The 22,026-nt window shown below is 33.0% G+C and overlaps 2 protein-coding genes across 2 annotated transcripts in view; both read right to left on the bottom strand.

Annotated features, from left to right (window-relative positions):
• The window catches only part of LOC133184397 (N6-adenosine-methyltransferase non-catalytic subunit-like), a 147,696-nt gene that overhangs the window by 55,801 nt on the left and 69,869 nt on the right, over window positions 1-22,026 (bottom strand). The gene's annotated exons all lie outside the window — the stretch shown is intronic.
• On the bottom strand, window positions 716-21,482 carry LOC133184398 (RYamide receptor-like). The gene is made up of 3 exons (XM_061319456.1): window positions 20,641-21,482; window positions 12,371-12,580; window positions 716-1,085 (listed from the first exon to the last, which is right to left on the bottom strand). Exons 1-3 carry the CDS (start codon window positions 21,379-21,381, stop codon window positions 771-773), a joined length of 1,266 nt encoding a protein of 421 aa, XP_061175440.1. The 5' UTR covers window positions 21,382-21,482; the 3' UTR covers window positions 716-770.

Below are 22,026 nucleotides of genomic sequence, written 5' to 3'. Positions count from 1 at the left end.
TTCTTATTCGATAATTTTGTCATTCCTATTCGATAATGTTGTCATTCTTATTCGATAATCATGTGATTTATATGCAATAATCTTGTTATTCCTATTCGAAAACATATTCCCATTCGAAATCGTACGATTCCTATTTGATAATCTTGTTAAAATTATCGAATAGGAATTGTATGTTTTCAATAGAAATAACATGTTATTCGAATTTAAATCATTTAATTATCGAAAAAGAATGAAAAATTATCGAATAGGAATGATAAGATTATCGAATAGGAATCACATGTTTCCGAATGGGAATAACAAATTATCGAATAGGAATCACATGTTTTCGAATAGGATTATCAATTTATCGAATAGGAATGATAAATTATCGAATAGAATTCACAATTTTTCGCATAAGAATAACAACTTATCAAAAAGGAATCACATTTTATCGAATAGGAATGATATGTTCTAGAATAAGAGTAACAACATTTTTTAATAAGAATAACAAAAAAGTATAATAATACACGCCATATTGTGCTTTAAAATGACTTTATACTATACAAGGAATAGTGGATCTCTCCTACCACCTTTCCTTTTTTTGATGCAATACTCAATACACATCTCATCTCATGATCTCTTTCTCTCTCTAACTATCTTTTAGCGTAAATCTCCATTTAGCTGATCATAAAATATACGCTGTCTTTAAATCCTCCGCTTCGAATAACATGTATGACAATGTTTTAGAATTTATTTTCATATACTTGTTTTAAAGAGCACATGGAGAGCAATTACATAAAATTATTGTTGCGTTTTGCAAGAGTCCTACTGCTCCTTAGACTTGGGGTAGATTTGCTTGAATTAATACTGAGACGTGTTTGTCTGAGTGTGCTGCTTAAATGTGTCCTTCTTGAACTCAGGCTTCCATTTTGATATGATCTAAACGACACTGCCCATGAACGATTGGAATTATATGGAGATGACTTGGAAACACAGGCATAGCGTGTTGACACGTGCCCGAACCTTGGATTCCTGTATGGGAGATAACTCCGTAAACAGCAGCAACAACATGGGAAGCAGGAATACAGAAGAGCAACGAGATCATTCTGCAATGAAAAAAAGTTGCGGGTATTACTCACATTTTCGTTGAAAAATCGAAACAGTTGAAATCTCAAAAACTTAATTAGCAATATAATTTACGTTAATTTTCAGAGCTCTTTTATTTATACTTTTGTCTCAGATCAAAGCCTTCACTATTGCTTCTAATTCAAAGCTTTAAATGTTGCTTCTATTAATGATCTGAGGAATATTTGGTTCTTAGGCAATCTCGTACATTCTGGTGCATTGGAATTATTTCCTGAGCTCAATAACTATAATGGAATTCCTTATGAAAGCCATGCATATTTTACGCATTTTAAAATCTTGTTTTATTAAATATAAAGAACCTGTTGTCCCTTGGGTTCGCGACATATGTCAGGGTGTTTGAAAATTCTTAGAGATGCCTCATCAAAATTCATCTAACGCACAAAGCGATAAATCCCGACACTAGATGAAAGATAGTGCTTTAACTGGAGAGGAATCGGAAATTTCTACGATATAGCTAATTTGTTACAATCATTGAAGGTCATTGTTCTGTTTACACTTAGAAATCAAAACAATCTTTCAGCAAACCATCCATTGATCTAAGTATAATGATTTACAGAATACAGATCAGTTGTAGAATTGATATAATTTCAAAATCCCTGTCTTTGATAATTCGTCCTTGGAGGAAAAAATTGCAGATTATTGACGTAGGCAACGGCTTCAGTTATCTGGTATTTGTGTACGCAACATGATGTAATTCTTTCCACTCGTCCATTCTAAATTAAGTAGATACATGTACCAAAGGAAACACCACTGAATTTGTTTAATTTGATTCTAGTTTTTTTTTTTTGTTGTTGTTGTTGTTTTTTTTTTTTTTTTTTTTTTTTGTTTTGTTTTTTTTTTTTTTTTGTTTTTTTTTGTTTTTTTTTTTTTGTTTTTTGTTTTTTGTTTTGTTTTGTTTTTTTTTTTTGTTTTGTTTTGTTTTGTTTTGTTTTTTTTTTTGTTTTGTTTTTTTTTCGTTTTTTTTTTTTTAATTTTGTTGAAGTCCTGTATATGAACCTTTACCTATCCACTTCATACTCATCTGTTATAAGAACGGAGTTTCTTCCTTAGTAATCATTTCATTGTTTTTAATTTTGTATAACCAATCGCTAAAAGTATAGAAATAACTGCACTTGAGTTTTCCGTGTTTAAACTTTATATTACAGGTAATAGTACAGATTTATTGTAAGCGTGGACTTTCAGTAAGAAATGACTTAATAGACTCCACGTCACCTTGAACCACCAAACATCGATGTTTATGTATGTTGTATATTTCACATCAGATAAAAGCGTTCGCATTGGAAATGGCATTTTCACAGACTTTTTCGGTGCAATTTTTTTTTTCTATCATGTACAGATGAAGTCAACAAATCCAGAAATTCTGCTGTTAAAAATATCCTAAATAAATAGATGTACCCATAATCCCTGTGTTTACACCACTGCCATTGTGGCGAAGATTTTATCTTGTGCCTACTCTTATATGGTTTAAGGGGTACAATTCTACGCTTTTTTTAAATGAAGCTTCTGGTGCTCTTTCATGTGGTTTCTTCATAATATCAAATAATAATTCAAACGATATAGAGATTATTTCTGAATAATGCGAGGAGACAAATAACACAGCTATGGGAATCAGATACATTGAATATATGATATAATAGCATCCCAATTAACTGTCCTTAAATAAATTCAAAATTTAAGAATACAAATGCCCACTTTAAATGTTGAATTGTTAGGTAAATCCTCTTTTTTTTCTATCTCAATCTATGTCGAAGTCAAAACTCTGATGTTAATCTTTTATTATTTTATTTCGCAATTAAAAAAAGTAAAAAAAAAAAAAAAAAAGGTGGAGGAGGGATTCCCAATGCTCTCTCTCTCTCCCTTTTTTTTTACGATTGAAATTCTGGATGTTATTAGCTTTACAAATAAAATCATTTCACATGTAAAATAACACGTTATTCAGAAAATAATTAGCTCTTTGCATAGTTTTTTTTTTTAAATTTGGATGATTGCGAAGTGAATGGGAGGTGGAAAATCCGTGATGTTCAATCGAGATAATAAAGAATTAATAAATACTTTGAATCGTTTTAATCTCTTTCTCAAATCAATACTTATGATGGAGTATTTCTTAAGGTAGCTCTCTTCAAAATATCCAGGACAGTCACTGTTGCTCAGTCGCTAGAGCGCTCGCTCCGTGATCGGAACGTAGTGTGTTCGACTCACAGCCGCGACTGACCTAATTCGATAAAAAATAGGTAACAACTGTTCCTTCGCCAAGCGCTTGGCAGTTTGAAGTGCAAGTTGTGGGTCTTTCGGATGAGATCATAAAAACTGAGGCCCCCTGTCACGGTACGGGTAGGAGTTGGCACGATAAAGAACCCTCACTGCTCATTGGCCCTGAGTGCGGAGTAAAGGTCTTTTAAAGCCCTTCACCGGTATATGGTGTGGTGACGTCTCTATATGAGTGAAAAATTCTCGAACGGGACGTAAAACAACATTCATTCAATCAATCAAAATAACCAGCCCGTCGATCCCCAAGTAATGAAGACATTTTGATTTTAATCGATAGAAGTTTAGTGGATAAAATTCAAGTCAGTGAAGATTCTACATGCCGGTCAATAGGTTTTAGACATCTTTGAACTTTTTTTTTTTGTAAAATATTTGAAAAGAAAGGTTTCATTATCGATTGTTCCTTTCGTTTTTTGCTGTAGGTTCACACCTTTGGGCCTGTGATCCTTTTTTTTTTTTTTTTTTTTTTTTTTTGAAATTGAAAACTCTGGTCTGATTTATTAAACAATAACAGATTTCAATTAAAGCTTGAAAAACAGAAATCATCTCTGTATAATTATTCTTTAAAAAAAAAAGGAGCTAAAATGTTCAAATCCAAACCGGTATTACATTTAATACCGGGTAAACTTTGCGGACTACCGTCCATGTAATTTGATTCTTTTCCTGACAAATGATTGATTGTATTTTGTTTTACGTCCCAATGGGTATTTAAGATTTTTTCATTCATTTAGAGAAGTCACCATATACCGGTGAAGGGCTTCAAATTTAGACTTATACTCGGCACTTAGGGCCATTGAGCAGTGAGGGTTCTTTATTGTCCCAATGCCTATCGTGATACATCTACCCAAATCAACGTTCCGCTCCGCATAAATACCAAGTTTGACGGGGTTAGAAATTCGCTCTCTGATTGACCTCATACAAGTTTGCAAGAGCCATCAAAAGCATCGTTTTATATAACCTGAAACTACATCGTAAATAGAAAAGCCTAACGAAAACGTCAATACCATTCAATAATCAAATTAAAGGCAGAGTTCAAAATGTGCAATTTCACTAGAGGGCGCGATAGTAAACCCCGTCAAACTTAGTCTATTCGGTCTAGGGTTTATGTGGAGCGGAGTGGATCAGAAACCCTTGACTTGGGAAGTTGATCGTGACATGGGACGGTATCATCCGAAAGACCCGTGATTTTCATTTCTAATGCCGGGCGCTTGGAACAGTCATTACCTATGCTAACTCCTTGGGTTTGACGCGGGGCGGCGAACGAGAACTGAATCCGGGCCTCTTGATCATGAAGTAAACGCCCAACCACTAGGCTACCGTGACCGGTCTCCGTCGAAGAAAATTGAAAGATTTTCAGTTTATTGATATATTAATGATTACGGTGATAGAAAATTGAAGGAGAAAAAATCTATGCACGTTGGGGGTAAACTAAAATTCATACCTGAGCGATTTTCTGAATCGCTCAGTTGTCCATCTTCACAATGTCAAGGTTTTGTGATTACGTACATAAAACCTTGACATAGAGAAAGTGCGGTTGTTGGGTCTTTTCTGGTGTGGACCAGCTGCAGCCATTTAGAGTTTTAAAATGCCCAATCACAAGCGCGTACACGTCAACTCTCATGTACATGTAAATGTAACGGTATAGAGTGTACATTGACTTGTAAACAATATAGTACCTGCTAACAGACTTGGCTCTATGTAAAAAAAATTGATGGTTCTCCTTTTCGACCAACTAGTAAAAAATTGCTAGGACTTAAAAGGATTTATTGGTGTCACTCTAACGAAAAATAGTAATTTTTCTTCAACATTTAGGTGCAAAACTGTTAATAAAAGATTGTCGCGTGAGACACCTTATTTTAGAACATTAAAGAAATTAATAATAAAAAAAAGAAGTCCGCCGGTTTCTGCTCAACGATCTGTCAATTAGCGCGACCCCAAAAGAAAGCTAAATCTTAATTCCAACCTTAAATCGTTTTGTGAAGCAAAAGTCTCAATGAATCTGACTGATTACATTTTGGTTTATTTATTGTCTCCCAAAAAAAGCATAGATGACACACGCGGTAAAAGAAAGGCATATACAATGCACATGTACTTACATATAATAAAAATGGGGGAAATAGATGTTTTGTGAAGGTACGTCATTAAGAGCTATTGAAAAGAGACAATTTGCAATTTGTTTTTTTTTAAGTAATATCATTCTTCAGAAACAAAGTAATTCACAAAATTTCATTTCACTGTCCATCATTTAAAATTAAATTCTTCTATATTGTTAGTAGTAGTTTAAATCATAATAAATGAAGGGATTTTTTGCGATTTCGAACACCATTCTAAACGAGTAGTTCACATGTCGATCAATTAATCAACTGGATTCAATTGTCAGACGGTGAAATTGATTAGTTGGTTTAAATCTAATAATTATATTTCTAAATTTAAAAGTAAAGTGGTCAAGAATCTTTCACATTCAAACTTTAAATATTTAATTATTTATATTGCTCTATCTTTCAGTTTCTGTTCGACTGTTGCAACTGCCCACTTTACATGATGAGAAAGTATATTGCGCCATACATAAGCCAGCTCACGTGTATACATGTAATACTGATCAATATTCCATCTCTTAAAGCAGTTGCAGAGGCACGTGTAAACAATTCCACTAATGTTCGTGTCTTAACCTTGCCTATAAAGCCTTAGGATCCTTCTGTTATAAACCTGTAAATGCACGTGGGCAATATACATATGGTGAAACGCAAGATTAGTGCAAGTGTTTTAAATACTTTAAAAAGGTAAAGACATTACTTAAATTTACTGACACCATGATTTTAGGATTTTTCCTTATACAAACATCGGTTGTCAAACTCAGAAATTTTGTATTTATTTACCAACGGATTACTTCTCAACTGAGATTAAGTTGAAAAATATGGAATCGATGCATTTCAGCACGTCCTCCGAACTTTCAATGAAATTTCATTCATGTTCATATTAACCTAACGATCACTGAAAGTACCTGAAGGTCAATGTCACTTCAGCAAAAACAAGTGGTAATTCATCAAATGATCAAGGAAGTCACTTTCCTAGTCTTGATTGCGCCGGACTAATCCGCTACAAATCGGGAAAAACACGAAAGGCATTCCAATCTAGGTCACTTCCATTCGTGACTTCATTTTATCTATCATAAAGATCAAAGAAAACAATTGTAAAAAGAAATTTATATTTATTTCCGTTCTCTTTGGCCAGACATTACCCGTTTTATGTGTAATCTAGATAAATAGCATTCGTGCTTCAGTACATTAGAACTGTCCTCTCCTTGTGGTATCCTGATACAATTGAACTTTTACACTTCGTAAACGGACACTACGAATTACGCACGGTTGTGGACCAATGCAGCTAATTATTGAACGTTATCAACTGTAGCTCGCGGAGATCTCTATATTGAATTGTATTTATTGACAAATGTCTTGGGATTAAGGTGATGTACGACCCTAAGTGTCACAGGAATGGTAGTCTAATTCTCCTAAAAACCCGCAAAAGATTAATGCGCCAATCCTACTTTGTTGGCGGGAAATCCAAGACATGTTCATAATGTTGTTGGGGAACGGAACAAGTGTTAATGAGCAGTGAAATTGTGCGTCGCTGATTTTTGTTATTGACTCACTGTTAGTGCACCAATTGTTAATTTTTTCTCAATTTTCACACACACGCCTGTCTGGGAAATACATGCATCTAACTATTACAACCAAAGATATAATATGTGTTGACTCTTAATATATATAACCAGAAGTCTCTGCCGAGACTGTAGCTTTTCTGGTTTGATCGTATAATAAAGGCCCAAGAGGATCTTCAAGCACCACGTGGACTTGAAACTTAGTAGCTAAGACACACCTATAAGAAGAACTATGATCCTTGATTTAATTACTTGTGTATCAAGTTTAATTGAATTCAGGCCAAATATAAGAAGGGTCGTTTTGAAAGAATCCAACATTATTTTTAGAAACAATGCAACAAAATTTGTTCTTAATCATAATCCAATAAACAGAGAAAATGGACGAATAAGGCAAACAGAATGCCTAAAGCTTCCTGGATATTAAAAATCATATTCAATTTGTGAATTTAGTATTTAGAGTAAAGTTATCATTATTAAGATTTATAAAATTATGACAAACAATTCTTTTTGAGGAAAATTTTCTCGGCAAAAATTATTCTATCATTAAAAAAAATAATAATGTGATATTCTTGGGGTTCGAACCCCTATCAATAAATATCTGGAGTATCATTTTCCTTTGAGATTAACACGCTGACCACTATGTTACACAACTCTTGATGAATAATGGCATTTAAATCATGTTTGTGATATGCACATCTATAGACTAAATGGACTTCAAGTATTTGTCAGAAAGATACGAATGCTGTGTCATAAAAGTGTATTTTTAAGGTATAGTGGGTCTTTGCTCTATGTTTTTGTTAACCAAAAATATACATTTTTACGCAAAATTTGTGGATAAACTTTCAAAAAAAAATGGAGCAAAGACCCACTAATATGGAAAAAATGTGTTATAATATGAGATAATGATCCTTTTGCCTTCTTTGGTGTGTGTATGCTATTTCATAGGCAAATAATTTCAATCTTTGTGAGATTTTTGCAAATTGTGGAAATTTTACTTCAAGTATACTTTAAAGTTAGATGAAATATGAAAGAAAATTTTGCTATAATTGAGGGTTTTTTTTCATCTCCATTAAATCTCCATTACTATTTATCGCATTATAGGGATTTCGCTTGTCTTGTTCGCCCATCTTCTTTAAGATCTTAGTGTAGTATACTTGTGAAGCAAGTCTTATTGAAGTCGGACCAAAACTACTCAGTTTAACTTTTATCGAAATTAAGCTGAAATTGTAGGAAAAATAGCATTTTCACATTTCTATTTCTATTTTAAGTAGCCATGTCAATATTGTTAGGCGAAATCAAAAGACCGATATAAAGAATCATATATCTTGTGTACCAAGTCTTATTAAAGCACACCAACAGTAAAAAGAGTAATGTTTTAAAAGAATTTCACCGAATTTCTATTTTTAGAAACCATTACGATGCTGTTCGTCAAAAAAGAAAACCAAAGAACGAACTTACAATTACAATAATAATGTACACAATACAAAATTGCTCACGCACCAACATAGAAAATTAATATATACCTTTCCAAAACTTGTTTATCCTGTATTTGATATATAAATATGTTACTATAAATAAGACATTTAAATGTCCAAACTGATAGTTACCGAAGTGTAGCCATTTCCTAGTAATATATGAAAATTGTGCAAGAATGGAATTAATTTCATTGTTTTTCATGTTTGTATTCATAAAAAACTCAGAAAAAAATTACATCGCGTGCGGTAATTGTCCATAGAAGAGAATGGTAGGGCAGTAGGTATTGTGTCTGCAGGGTGTTTCTGCATGTAGCCAGGTTTGTATGAAATTAAGAACTATTCATTTTTTATTTCTTTATTTGAAAAATAATTTTTATTAATTGCGATTTGATTACCAAATATAAAAATGTTTTTTTATAGATCACCACGACATTCAATAGACACTAAATGACTATTGCAAGATATGGCAACCGGAAGTTTGGTGGACCGGATACAGATGCCAAAGCACTGGACGACTATGATGCGATATGATAAACGTACATGTATCGCCCTACAACATCTCAGAGACATGAACATCACCGCTGTTGCATTCTACTGACCATCACTGGTAACCACAAACTTCATACAAGAACATAAACAGTGCACAAGTGGTTTGCGGACAAGGTCATTTGAGGGTCTCCTTTTGACTCCAAGACACCCACAAATTCAGCTTCATTTGGCAAAATGGCACATTAAATTTATTTGTGCCGATTAGACAAATGTTCTATATACAGATGAGACTACTGAGTTGTGCGTTAGCAATTTTGTTTAGTATATATGATGCTGTGCACCTCTATTCAAAACACAGGAATTTTTATCATTCGATATCTATTCAAAATCCCTGGTAATGTATACTTCTGTCTATTTTTTTTTTTTTTTTTTTTTTTTTTGGTCTAAGAACATCTGATGGTACTACAATGTATGATTTTAAATGTTTTGAAAAAGAACCGAATAGGTAATGTACGTTGCATATGTGTCAATTATTGAAATCAGACCATAACTGTAGGAATAGATTCTTGAAAGTTATTTACAGATTTTTTTATATTCTAGTGCCCATTGTAATTAGTATCGTCGAAATGAAACACTAACAAAGAATTACGTATTTTAGTGTTTTTAATGGCTTATCAAATTTGATCTTAACCGCAGGATCGAGGAGTAGAGTTTTGAAAGAAATTACAGAAATATCATTTTTTTAGTAACCGTGACAATGCCGCTAGTTGACTTAATCAAAGTACTAATACGTTTACTGAAAGAAGAGATCAAATTACAGTGTAATAAAATTCATGATTTTATAAACTTCATAACTGTTGAAAATTTTATGGGATTTTGTTACTAACTTTACAAATATCAGAAATTTAAAATTAAAATGAAATTGAAAATGTAAATAATATCAACAAATTAAATATTAGATTTATACATTTAGATAACAGTGTGGGAACCTTACAGCATTGCCTGAATTTAACAAGCTGACATTATCGAAAGTAAACAAACTGTGACACAGTCTAATACTATGCATCCTAGTAATTTGTATACAATTTAAAATGATTTTCAAAAGATTAAGATTTTCAAAATGCTTTAGCATTATCTTTAATTTTTTTGTTGAAAGATATTCAAATTCCTTACTTTTGTTCGATTTAGAGTGCGTGTCTTTTGACCAAAGCAATTTCTGCACTCTTTTCTTTAGTGCAGATTCAGTTGATGTGCGAAGCGCACGGCTTCCGTTTGAGACCTCGACTGTAAACTAATAGACTGCGTCACGTGATCCCGTCTAAAAATCAGATATAAAGTACATGTATTCTGTATCTTAGTATATTCTGCTTGTAATTGGACCAAAACTGTACGGAGGGGAGGGGGGGGGGTAACGTTAGAAAAATGTCGACAGATGGACGACGAACATCTTACCATCGCATATGGTCCTCTGGTCTTTGACCAGTAGATCTAACAAGCTTTTACAACATTTATAGTCGAAAATGACGTAGGGAAGTCGCCTATCAGGGAGATCTCGAGAGAGCCTTGAAAAATAAATCTAGGGGTATAGAAATAACTCAAGACATTATAACCACCGTAAATGCAAGTTAACCAGTTTCACAGCTAACCTTATCAGTTTGGTATGAGCACAGCTTTTTACTAATTAATAGTCTACTCTGAAAACTCAGATATGATAAATCCTCTGCAATTTTTTAAATCAAGAGTTTTGATCCGCAGCAGGCTTGTAAATTTTTGCTACATATCTATAAATAAATATGCTCGAGAAAGTTACTTGTAGCATCCATAACAAGACAGGATGCACTCGAGACAAGACAAGATATAATGTTAATACATGTATTTCTACATGCCTTATTCTCTCGATAAAAATCATCTCGCAACTCAAAATTCCAAGCCTGCAAAGCTTATTCTGGAAGTAGCTCAAAGCAAATGTTTGTTTACCAGCTTTTATTCTATCACCTGTTTATAAAAGGTAGAGCAAGCATTATCCATTCAATTCCTTGTAGTGATTGCGTCATATTTTTTCGATCTACACAGTACCGTATCCTTAAATACCTAGAACCAGTATTTGTCAGTTATAACGCTTAGGACAAATGAGCAAACATCAAATAAGAAAGTAAATGTAAAACATAGATTCAACTGCCTGTCAAGGCTACTGACCGTATTCTATTTTCTTTGGATGATAATCAGTTTGATAGTTAAAAAAGAGGACCTAAAGAAGGCATAAATCTAAGAGTTCAGATGCTGCAATGACAGAAGAAGCATAACTCGGATCGTAAATTCACGTCAGACAACTACTGAATTTAAACAGACACCATAGACTCTTGGGACGTCTTTTAATCTTCGTTCTATTGACCGAGTGTCAGAAAAAAGTCAGCCAGACATGGATATAATTCAAACTCCTCTCCACTAAAAGGTTTTGTGCGAATAATACGAAGGGGAAAAAAAAGAAAGAAACCAATTGCAATCGATTTGCATGGCACCGATTTCAAATATTTTTCAATATATTTTCTCTTTACATTTGAGAGAGACTTTAGGCTCTAAGATTACAATACTTTTTGCCTATTTCTCCTCCCAAAGAGATTTTATGGCTTAATAATTAAATAACTACTGGTAAATGAATAGGTTGATACATGTATCAAGTTTCCTTTTTTCCTCCAATCTCTTCGTTTATGTTTCATTTTATTTTCTTCACCTAAATCTCTGTTATGTTACATGTATACATACATGGCGTAACAATGTCTTTATTAACTCATAATCGCAAAATAGGTATAAATTTATAAATTTCTAAGATGTCATACGGTATTTTGCTCTATTCATTTCATCAATATATTTTTATTTTTTCATTTTTTTTAAATTTAACTGAAAAAATGAATTATCAATCACGATTCTGAGTGTGTTATTCAAGATAAACTTTTGAAGGAAATAAAATAATGTAAAAGTAAGGACAATCCATTGATTATAAAGTACAATATTATTAGTAAATCAAGGAGTTTTACGAATTATAAACACGCTGGTTTTTGTTTTCAGTACTACTTATTCAGCTTCCTCTCTTTGTATTCAGAGTTGCGAATTTCCATTTAAAAATCCTACATTCTGAATAATTGTGGTATCTTTCTGTCCCTCCTAATTTATGCATACATTTTAAAACTTCAATTTATTTGTTTAATTAATCAATACTTTAATTATTATTTTTTTTTATTTAGTTAATCATATTTGTTTTTTATTTTATTTTCATTTTTTCTTTTGATTTGATAAGGTAAAAAAAGATGTTAATGAACACACCATGTTGACTTTACATGCATGTATAATAGCTCATTACCCGAAATATGGAGTTTGTAAAGCTGTAAATGATGGGGTTAGCAAAACTGTTGGCCATGGCTAACCAATGTGCTGAAATGTAAATGGCGGCCATCGTGTCGTCCTCTCTGCTAGATGATTTAGTCCGGAAGTTTAAGATAACATTTAAGATATGGAGTGGCATCCAGCAGATTCCAAACATGGCAACGACCACGATCAGCATCTTGACAACCTGCCAAGAAAAAGGACCATAGCATTAGGCAACAGTTATTGGGTATTCCGAATGCATTTAATCACCACTGATCCGGGAACCCAGATTCGTTTAGCTAACTGGGTCAAAAGATAAATTACGTCTCGACATTTCTTATAAACGTCACTTGTTCTGTAATTTAAATTTTCCCAGAAGAAGCGGAACAAAAATTGTAATTAGTTGAGTGAGTACCTCATATCGTATCTAATACGGCTGGTAACTTCGAAGCAGCTCATCATTAAAATCTGATCTTGTTTCACGTGTATCTAGAAGATATCAATATTTAGGCACAGCTATCGATAGTTTACATTTCCTCAATTTACAGTAAATCTATCCAAAATCCCTTTTGAGAGACGCAATCAAGTCTTCCTATCGAATATTAGGTTTCCTTTTCCCATGTGATGCTTCTGTGACGCAACCTTGAAATAATAATCACATTTCTATATTCATTGAATTGTTGTTGGTTTTATATTATTATACTAAAGTTCAGACTCTTGGATAGAATTTTGCAAAATCCAGATGTCGAGGCCCAAAGATCTTTTTTTTTATTTATTTATGCACTTGATGAGTATGTGAATTTTGCCTAAAAAGAGCAGTTTGTGTAAACAACGGAATTTAAAGATGCTTATTTTAAGGCTCTGCTCTAATATGGATGTTACATGTATTTTAGAAATAACTGTGTAGTTTTAGGGTTTATGAGGGTATATATACATTGGGGCACATGTTTATGCGCATATATACAGGGCAAAGTTGTTGAGCAAGAAGGGAGTGTGTGTGTGTGTGAGATCAGGGAGGGTGTGTGTGTGTGTGTGTAATATAACAGTAAACACTCCCCACCCCCACCCTAAAACATTCACTCAAAATCTATGCACTATTAGACTAATTTGTAAGGATATGCACGTGCAACCTACATAATATAAATTAACACAACAGGAAAAAAATTGCATATATCCTAAAAATACCACTGTATTAGCTGGCTGATCAACGCCCACCAACGAGTTTCTTGTGAAATGAACTATTTCAAGATTTACAAGTATTAAAGTTTTAAAGCACTTTTTGCATGAAACTCAACACATTAATCATAGATTTCTAGAATTATTTCGCACGACACATAATAGGAACTCGTATTTTCTCGTTAGCACGATATATCATCGAGTGTACTTGCACAACCTTCCTGTTCAGTATTCAATAGTATTTGATGTCAATAATTGTCAATTTAAGGTACATTTCTTTGCCAAAAAAATAATAATAATAATAATAATAATCCAAACGTTGAGTTTTAGACATTACCGCTCCTCACAAACCTTATTTATTCAACCCCAGAAAATAAATTTAACAAGTTCCACTGTTTAATTTTGCATTTCGTGTTAGTTAGTTGTGAATTAACTGCAGAGCTGTTTTTGGAAGCGGGAACAGTGAAGAACTGTTTGTGTTTTATGACACCTTCTTCATAGCTAATGTCTGTAACTCGAGAATCAACGATAACAAGATCACATCGTGTACATTATGTACCTGTACCTCTTGGAAAAAAAGTTGATCTTTTTAAATCTGATATCAATTTCTACCGATCCCCCCAAAACGAAAGATACTGTGTCAAACAGAGAACTGTCTGATAACTAAAAAAGGAGATTACTTGTGCTGTATAGAAGTGCCTTTTTCGGCCGTGGACACCATCACTATAAGACAAAAATAGTATTCTTGTCCGTTAATCGCAGAGCTCTTTCATAAGAATCAAGTGTCCTCCTACTAATGAAAATATGTCAATTCCCAATGACTAATTCATCACTCATAAATTGCAATGCTTGAGATTAACAGCACTAATGTTGCGAAATTGGAGTCCAGTGCCGAAAAAGTTCCATCAGTCAGACTCAAATTAATTCCCTCGAGAGCAAGTTTCTTCCAATTTCAACTCTAAAAGATGAATCTTCACAAGTAGATAAAAATATATTTTTAAGCAGTAAGGCAGACCAAACCCAGTTCTACTCTTAATTTTAAACTAATTGTTGGAGCTAAAGTGTCGCTCTTTAGCTCAACCTAAAGGTCAAGATCTACGACATAGATTGGCTTTAGGAAAAAGACTAAATATCTTGTTAAATAGCAATTTAAATGTATCCTTTTTTTTATTTTTTGAAAGTCGTTCTGATAGCTCTAAGAATTGTCTAAAGATATTCATGATTGTAGAAATTATGAACTATAGTTGATTTATTTGGTGCAAAAGGAATGATGATATAAACTGTAAATGAATAAAAACTGTTATTTTCAATCAATTTTCATGCTTTCGAGAAAAGAGGTGCTCAAGGAAAAACCAATTATTCAAACGTCTTGTGGGATTTGGGTTTTGATAGATTATTAAAGACGTTCACAGCAAACATTTTCTTTTAGGTTAGGCCTTAATGCTAGTCTATAACCAATAAAATTCGACGAAAAATAATATTCACTATTATCAAAATAGTGTCCGCCATCTCAACACTCTGCATTGAAAATAGGATATCGATGAAGAACATGTGACATGTAAAATAATAATGAATTTTATGTAATTTGTTTTGACTGCAATGTTTCAATTAATTTGATGGCATTACAGTAATATTCTTAATAAATGTCTCTTTACAATTATTGAAAGAGTTTTTTTTATCTTATAAATGCTTTGTACTCCACACCCCTACCAGACCAAAAATAATAATTATCTGAAATTAAATGTTGTTATGTTTCAGTGTGTAATTTTCTTTCAAATTTACATTTATAGGTATTTCCTCTATTACATGTATAACCTAAAATTTCAAAAATAAAAGTCTATATATTGAAGCACGTGATATACTAGAAGTGGCTGTCTCCAAAGTCAGTAATGAGTTACCCTAAAATAAATGCTCGGTCACAGAATCAATGCTTACACAAGTTACCCGAATAAATCCATGATGTACTTGCATTTTATTTAGCATAATGTAAGTATACGGTAGTTAACAATATATTATTATAAATTTCCAGCCTTTTTAGCACACTAGTATTTCTTTAACATTTTTTATAAAAAATAATTGAGTGCAAAAAGTGAACTGAAATTCTGTTGGATAAACTCCTACAGAAACAAATACATGGGCGCAGACATTTTGGACACCCAAAGTTGTGCAGAGAAGAAAATGCTACCTGGCGCGTGATTGACTTGTTATGTATTTGACAAGTGAAATAAAGGTGATAAAAATCTCATATCAAGACTTAGGCTTCTTTGAGATATATAGGAGTTACAGGTAAAAATTTGAAGGGAGGGATGCACTTTGGTTAGAGATTTTCATTTGGTGCTGAACGCACCTAGTTGTAAACAAATGGAAATTGAATGTAAAAGTGCAACGGCACGGTATATTTTTTCTGGCATGTTTTGTTTTGCAAGATCTCGAACTTTCACGGCAAGAAAGTCATTTGCCCAAAATTCAATATATGTATCAATGACAGGGGCTCAACTTTGTAAGGAAGTCTATGGGAAAATATTTGGTGGTGTTTGTCCTATGTTAGTGGGTTAGTTTCAGAATAAAGGATTCTGTACAATCAAAAATATAGTATTATATAAGAAATCAATATTGTACAGGACGACAATAATAAAATTTTGCTTGAATCAAAGCTTATAAATAGTTCTTCCATCGCAAATATAACAACAGAAGTTTATAAACTTTCTTTTTTTCTGTCATTGAAATAGTTAATTACAAATTTGCAACAAAAATTTCTGACATCAAAGTTGCAGCTCATATTGCTTTAAAAGCACTGGTCAGAAATTCTGATTTATATATTTAAGCTTCAAAATAGTCCGAAATTGAAATTATTTGTATTCTGGGTCAATCAGTAAGGCATTGCCTTCTAGCGTAGCTGAGGTGGATTGAAAATGATTTTCAAACTAGAATTTCAATCCAATGTTTTCTCGGACGTCCGTGCCGAATTGTACCCGCCTATTCCAATTGTAACAGATAGAAATGACGTAAGCTGCATATTTCCAATTTTGCCAGTTAATGTTCCGCGGTCTTATACGCAACGTAGTTTGAACCGTGTTGTTTTTTTTCCCTGGAGTTGAAGACTTCCGATACTTAAAGGAACAGTGTGCTACATTTTGATGTCTATATATGCTGTTGTACACTTCTTCTAAAACAAGTTTGGATGGACAAAACATCTAGAATATATGTTTAGTAATTTTTGTATATTTTTCTTTGAATTACACAAGAATTTCCATCAATTGATATCTTTTCAAAACCCCTGGTAATACATGCTGACTTTTTGTCTACGAACATCTCATGGCACTATTATCTTAAATTAAGAATATCTTGAAAAATTATCAGTAGGTAAGGTACCATGCGTATGTCCTTAAATGCTTTTCTGATTATATTTCCGAGATCAGATCTTCAAATACGTATCATTTATTATTGTTACACCGATCTGTGCAAAATGTTAAACTTTTTTAGTTTATTCTTTTAGAAATGCAAAGAAATAAAAATATTTTTAAACAACTTTAGAAGAAAGGAACAAATGGAAAAGGTACTTAATATATGTATTACTTAAAAGCCCTTCAGTTATATTCATAATGACAATGCAATATTAAGGTCAGACGATAAGTTCTTCAGATATCTGTTTTGTGTATCTTTGTGATGTATGAAAAATATTTAAAATTCTTATTATCTTGTGATTTCTAAACTGGTTTCTAATTGTCTTTAAACAAATTAAAACTCTAAAAGTTTTGATATTAACAATTTAAGATATTACCAAAAGGATTATATACGAAACACCATCCTCTGGTATCTTGCACAAATGCCTGGTAAGGTACCTCCTTTTTTGTGAGTAAACATGTTAAAGTAGCAACACTTCAATGACAAAATCTTGGAAAAAAATATATATTATTTAGGAACGTATCGTCTGTCCTTAACTACACACGAGTTTTCACTTCTGTTCAATGCGTCCATCTTGTCTGTTGACACTTCAAATATGATTGTGTTTGTTCTACATAAATTTTTTATACCCGCACTTTCTTAAGAAAGTTCGGCTATATTGTTGTTATCCTGGTTCGTCCGTCCTTCTGTCACACCTTTTTTGTAATTCTTCTTACAATTCATGCAATAACCAGTTCATCTTTTGGAATACGAGTGGTGTCCTATAGATATGCAATAAGATTTCGGAATTTTTCATTTTCATCGTGGGGGCCAAATGGGAATTGAAAAATTACGTTTTTCCTACAGAAACCTGGTTCCCAAAGCTCCCTTTACATTTCACGCAGTAACCAAATCATCTTTTGCAAGATGATTAGTGGTGTCCTATAGATGTGCAAGGTTTCGAAATTTTCATTTCCATCCCTGGGGTCAAAAGGGGCAAAAAAATGACGTTTTCAAGTTCCAATTTGGACCTATTTTTATTTTCTTAATAGCAAAATAAAATATAGATGTATTTGTGTGAAACTTCCTCTTTTAAAATCAGAATTTACTTCATCACAATCTTAAATTTCAGACCGGTAATGAATTTATTATTTGGACTACTGTCATAAGAGGCCCATGGTCATATGCTCACCTGTGCATTTTATGCTCAATTTGTTAAACATTTTATGTAAATTATAGAATAACTTTTGTGGCTTCCACCAAGGTACAAGGGAGCTAGTGTACATTTAGAGGCAAACACTCTTGCGTGCGGGAATTTTGTCTGATGACAGCATCCTTTTTTTAGTCTTGAAAGCTTTCTTTGGAGTGTTACAGCTTCTTGAAATCTTCTCCATGTCTAGGGTGTGGGCTATTTTTACCAGAGATGGGATTCTTTTAACATTTGAGTTATTGGTTCAGCTCATAAATTTCTACTTGACATTCATCTTAATCAAATGTCTGCTGCAGAAAGGACTACTCCGGAAGAAACCTCTTTGCACGTTATTGAACCTTTCAATATCCTGTTTATGCTTTATAAAGAAATTATGAATTGATCAATAAGACGTTTTATTTGCTTCCTACATTTTTAACCACTTTAAAACAACTGCACCTATATGGTGCATATTAATTATATAAACTCTCAAATTAATATTTTGGTAATAATACACGTGTACAAAGTAAAAAGGGGTAACGTTTTTCCGATGATAATAGTCAGAAGCTTATATATGTACTACGAATGTCGATTTTTTTTTTACTCTACTTGGTCTGATAAAATTTCTGTCTTGCTTCTACCATTCTAAAAAAAATTTCCTAGATTCATATCTATGAATTAGTAGCGATCTGATCAAGGCAACAAAGTCGAATCAAACACATTTATTTTTAATATTTTTAAGTTACCTAAAAAGATTAATTTTCTTTAGAGAATCGGTCCTTAATTTCTCTAAAAAAAAAAAAGACTTTAATTTTTATGAAAGCTGGCTGGCGGGAGAACCGTTGCAATACAACCAAAGATAAGAGCTATCTCAGAAAAGTGTAATATAACATAGAAATTCAGTAAACATTCGCCTAAAAATTGAAAGAAAAGGGGATGGGCTGAAGATGTTTCTGCAAAAAAATGTAATTTCAGAAAACTGTATCTTACAACTGTATTGATTTAGAACAGTAAGGAGAGTGTTAATAAGCCTTTCGGAAATTCATATTAAATCGTTTAAGTTTCAGGGATAAACCCTTCTTTTCTCCCCCTAATCTGTATTCATGCATCGATCAATAATGACTATATTAGAAAGTATTACTGGGATTATTCTACGTTGATTTTTATTTCGCGAGGTAGAATAGAATAGAAAAAGAACTTTAAAAATGAAAAACAAATGACCCACCCTTCCCCCTTTCAAAAAAAAAATATTTCACTTATAAAGAGGTAAACAATGATTTTTTTTCTAAAGTAATAAGTTTTCTTTAAATTTTCACATGAGGATAGTCAGGTGGCAAACTAATTAATTGTGTAATGTTCCTGCTGAGCTTTCAGCCACTCTATACACGAATGAAAAATGTTTTTGGGACATTCAGAAAATTATATCGTACTATGTGTAAATATTGAGATGATCTATTTCATTTTCAACATAGGGTATCAGTCATTTACCCCCGGGAAGAATGTTCTATGACAACGAATTCGAAGTATCGACGAACAGAATAATTTTTTGCTTATTTAAATAGGGGAAAATACACGTAAATGAAGTGCTCAATGGATTCAATTTGGCCTAATAAAGTGAAAAGAATGTTATTGAGTAATACACTGTAGATTTCAATTTAAATTACTTTCAAAGCAGATAACTCTAACCGGATAAAATACCATGGAATGAGAACTCTTCTGGGGGCAGTGTAATTAAGAGTGTCCTCAAGTCTGTAGTTAGAAGTTTGAGAAGAGTTGCTTTAAGACTTTAAAACTACATCCATTATTCAGCTCATGGATTGACAACATTAAAAGTGTCTAAGATGAAACAGAAAAATGCTAAAAATATGAAAAAGACAAAGTTTACGGAAAAGGGGGAAGGGAGGGGAGATGTTGAGGCATTGCTCAATCAAGCATGCATATGTAGATCAAAGACCTCTCACAATAACATCATTAAAAACAATAATATAGTCTGGCGATAAACATCCTTCATTGGAAGAGCTAGACAAAGGGTAATTAACGGTATCATTAGCGACCCTGTCGTAAAGAGCATTAACCTCTGATATCTTGTATATAAGGTATGTTAGGAAAGTCCCAAAAGAGAAATATTATGTTTTTCTTTTTGCAGAGTACAGTTGTTATTTCTACTCAGACAAGAGTTTTATGTTACATATACATATTTGATGAGAGTAATAGATATCTCGATTTACAGTGCTTACGCCTAGCGTGTAATTTCATTAATACTACAAAAAACAAAAAACAAAAAAAAACTGTGAAAGCATGTTTTTTTTTTACTTTTTGTTTGCCAATTAAAGCAAAACAATTTGAAATTGAGCCTTTTTTAACATGATGCACTAGCTTAACATTCCTACAAACCAAAAATTGATATGACTTTACTTACAATATTGATTTAACAAAAATACTAATATTTAATTTTCATACGTTGTTAAAAACAACATACAAAGTAGGTCATTCATTAGTCATTATAGGTGCCTTACCTTGACCTTTGCCCTCAGCTGCATCAAGTCCCTTACATGATGACTATTTCCAGGAGAAGTTCGTTTCCATAGTATTATGCCAACGATTGAGTATGATATCATAAGTATCAACAGGGGTAAGGCATAGGTCAAAATAAATATCACAATGGTAAATATTTGGTTGTGTTTCTGACTTGGCCAGACTTCCTGGCATTGATATCTTCCATCGTCATTCTCCACTTTTCCAACTGGTGCTACCATACAAGCCAAAATAAGAGACATGAGCCAAATGAAGAGGAGGACCAGTTTAGTGCGGGATTTGGATCGTTTGCATTTTAATGGATACAAAACAACTAATAATCTGTCAATTCCAATGGCAACATTAATAAAAACACTTGCGGAAACGGACAAAGTTTGCATAAAAATGACGATGGGGCACATGGGATCAGAAAATATCCATGACCTAAAGACAACATCACCAAATGTAAACGGCATACAAAAGACTGCCATGATTAAATCTGCGACGGCCAAATTCACGAGGTATGGTCGCAAATCTGTTTTTGATTGTCTACCCTTAAAGAAAACTAAAATGACCATTACATTTCCAAACACAGAAAATGCTGTAGTGGTAGCATATAAACAAGACAACGTCACAACCCATTTCAGAGAAAATTGGAGTTCTTGCATTTCCTCCCAGCTGTTATTTAAAAATGGTGGTGCATTGGAGACGTTCATCGTTCCATTGATGAAAGACTTTAGCATTATGACTCCGGAATTACTTTGAGATCCTGATTTATTCTCAGATAAGCTAGCAGTTGCGATGGTTTCATTCACGACAGATGACGTTTTGCATATAAGGACACCCACGTGTACCAGACGACAATCAATGCTCGGCCTCTGAAATACACAGATATAAATGAGGTTCGTATGATCTGGCGGGTAAAAGTGCTAAAAATGTCATCTTGCACATCATGGTTTTCAGAACGAAATAATTTCGCGAGATGCAAGAGCAAGTTTTACGTTTCATCTTATACTGAGTGGAAATTCCTATGTTTTGCCGCCGGTAACCCAAACTTTATATTTAGCTAATTAACACAAACCGTTTTTAATTTAGGTTTTTTTATCGATAATCAATCACAGGTAAAAATTAAGCATTTGTGGAAAGTTTGCTTAGTATTAAGTCATGCAAACGTATTCCACAAATGATGTTGCTTAAAGGATAAAATCAATGGATACAGGCAGTTTGTTACATAACACTTTTCCGTGGGGAATGTGGAACATGAAAAAAACATGCGCGATAAAGTAAGACTGTATCAGCTGCAACCAGAATTAAAAACTTTTACTGTCTTTTCAAAAACGTTTCTGTCTGGAAATTGTTTTTAAAGCAAAATTCCCATGTTCCTTTCT

Source organism: Saccostrea echinata, unplaced genomic scaffold (assembly GCF_033153115.1).
Source record: "Saccostrea echinata isolate AGI-Se365-2 ecotype Australia unplaced genomic scaffold, CSIRO_AGI_Sech_v1 ptg000010l, whole genome shotgun sequence".
NCBI classification, from domain to species: domain Eukaryota; kingdom Metazoa; phylum Mollusca; class Bivalvia; order Ostreida; family Ostreidae; genus Saccostrea; species Saccostrea echinata.
This window is presented reverse-complemented; position numbering and strand designations above follow the sequence as displayed.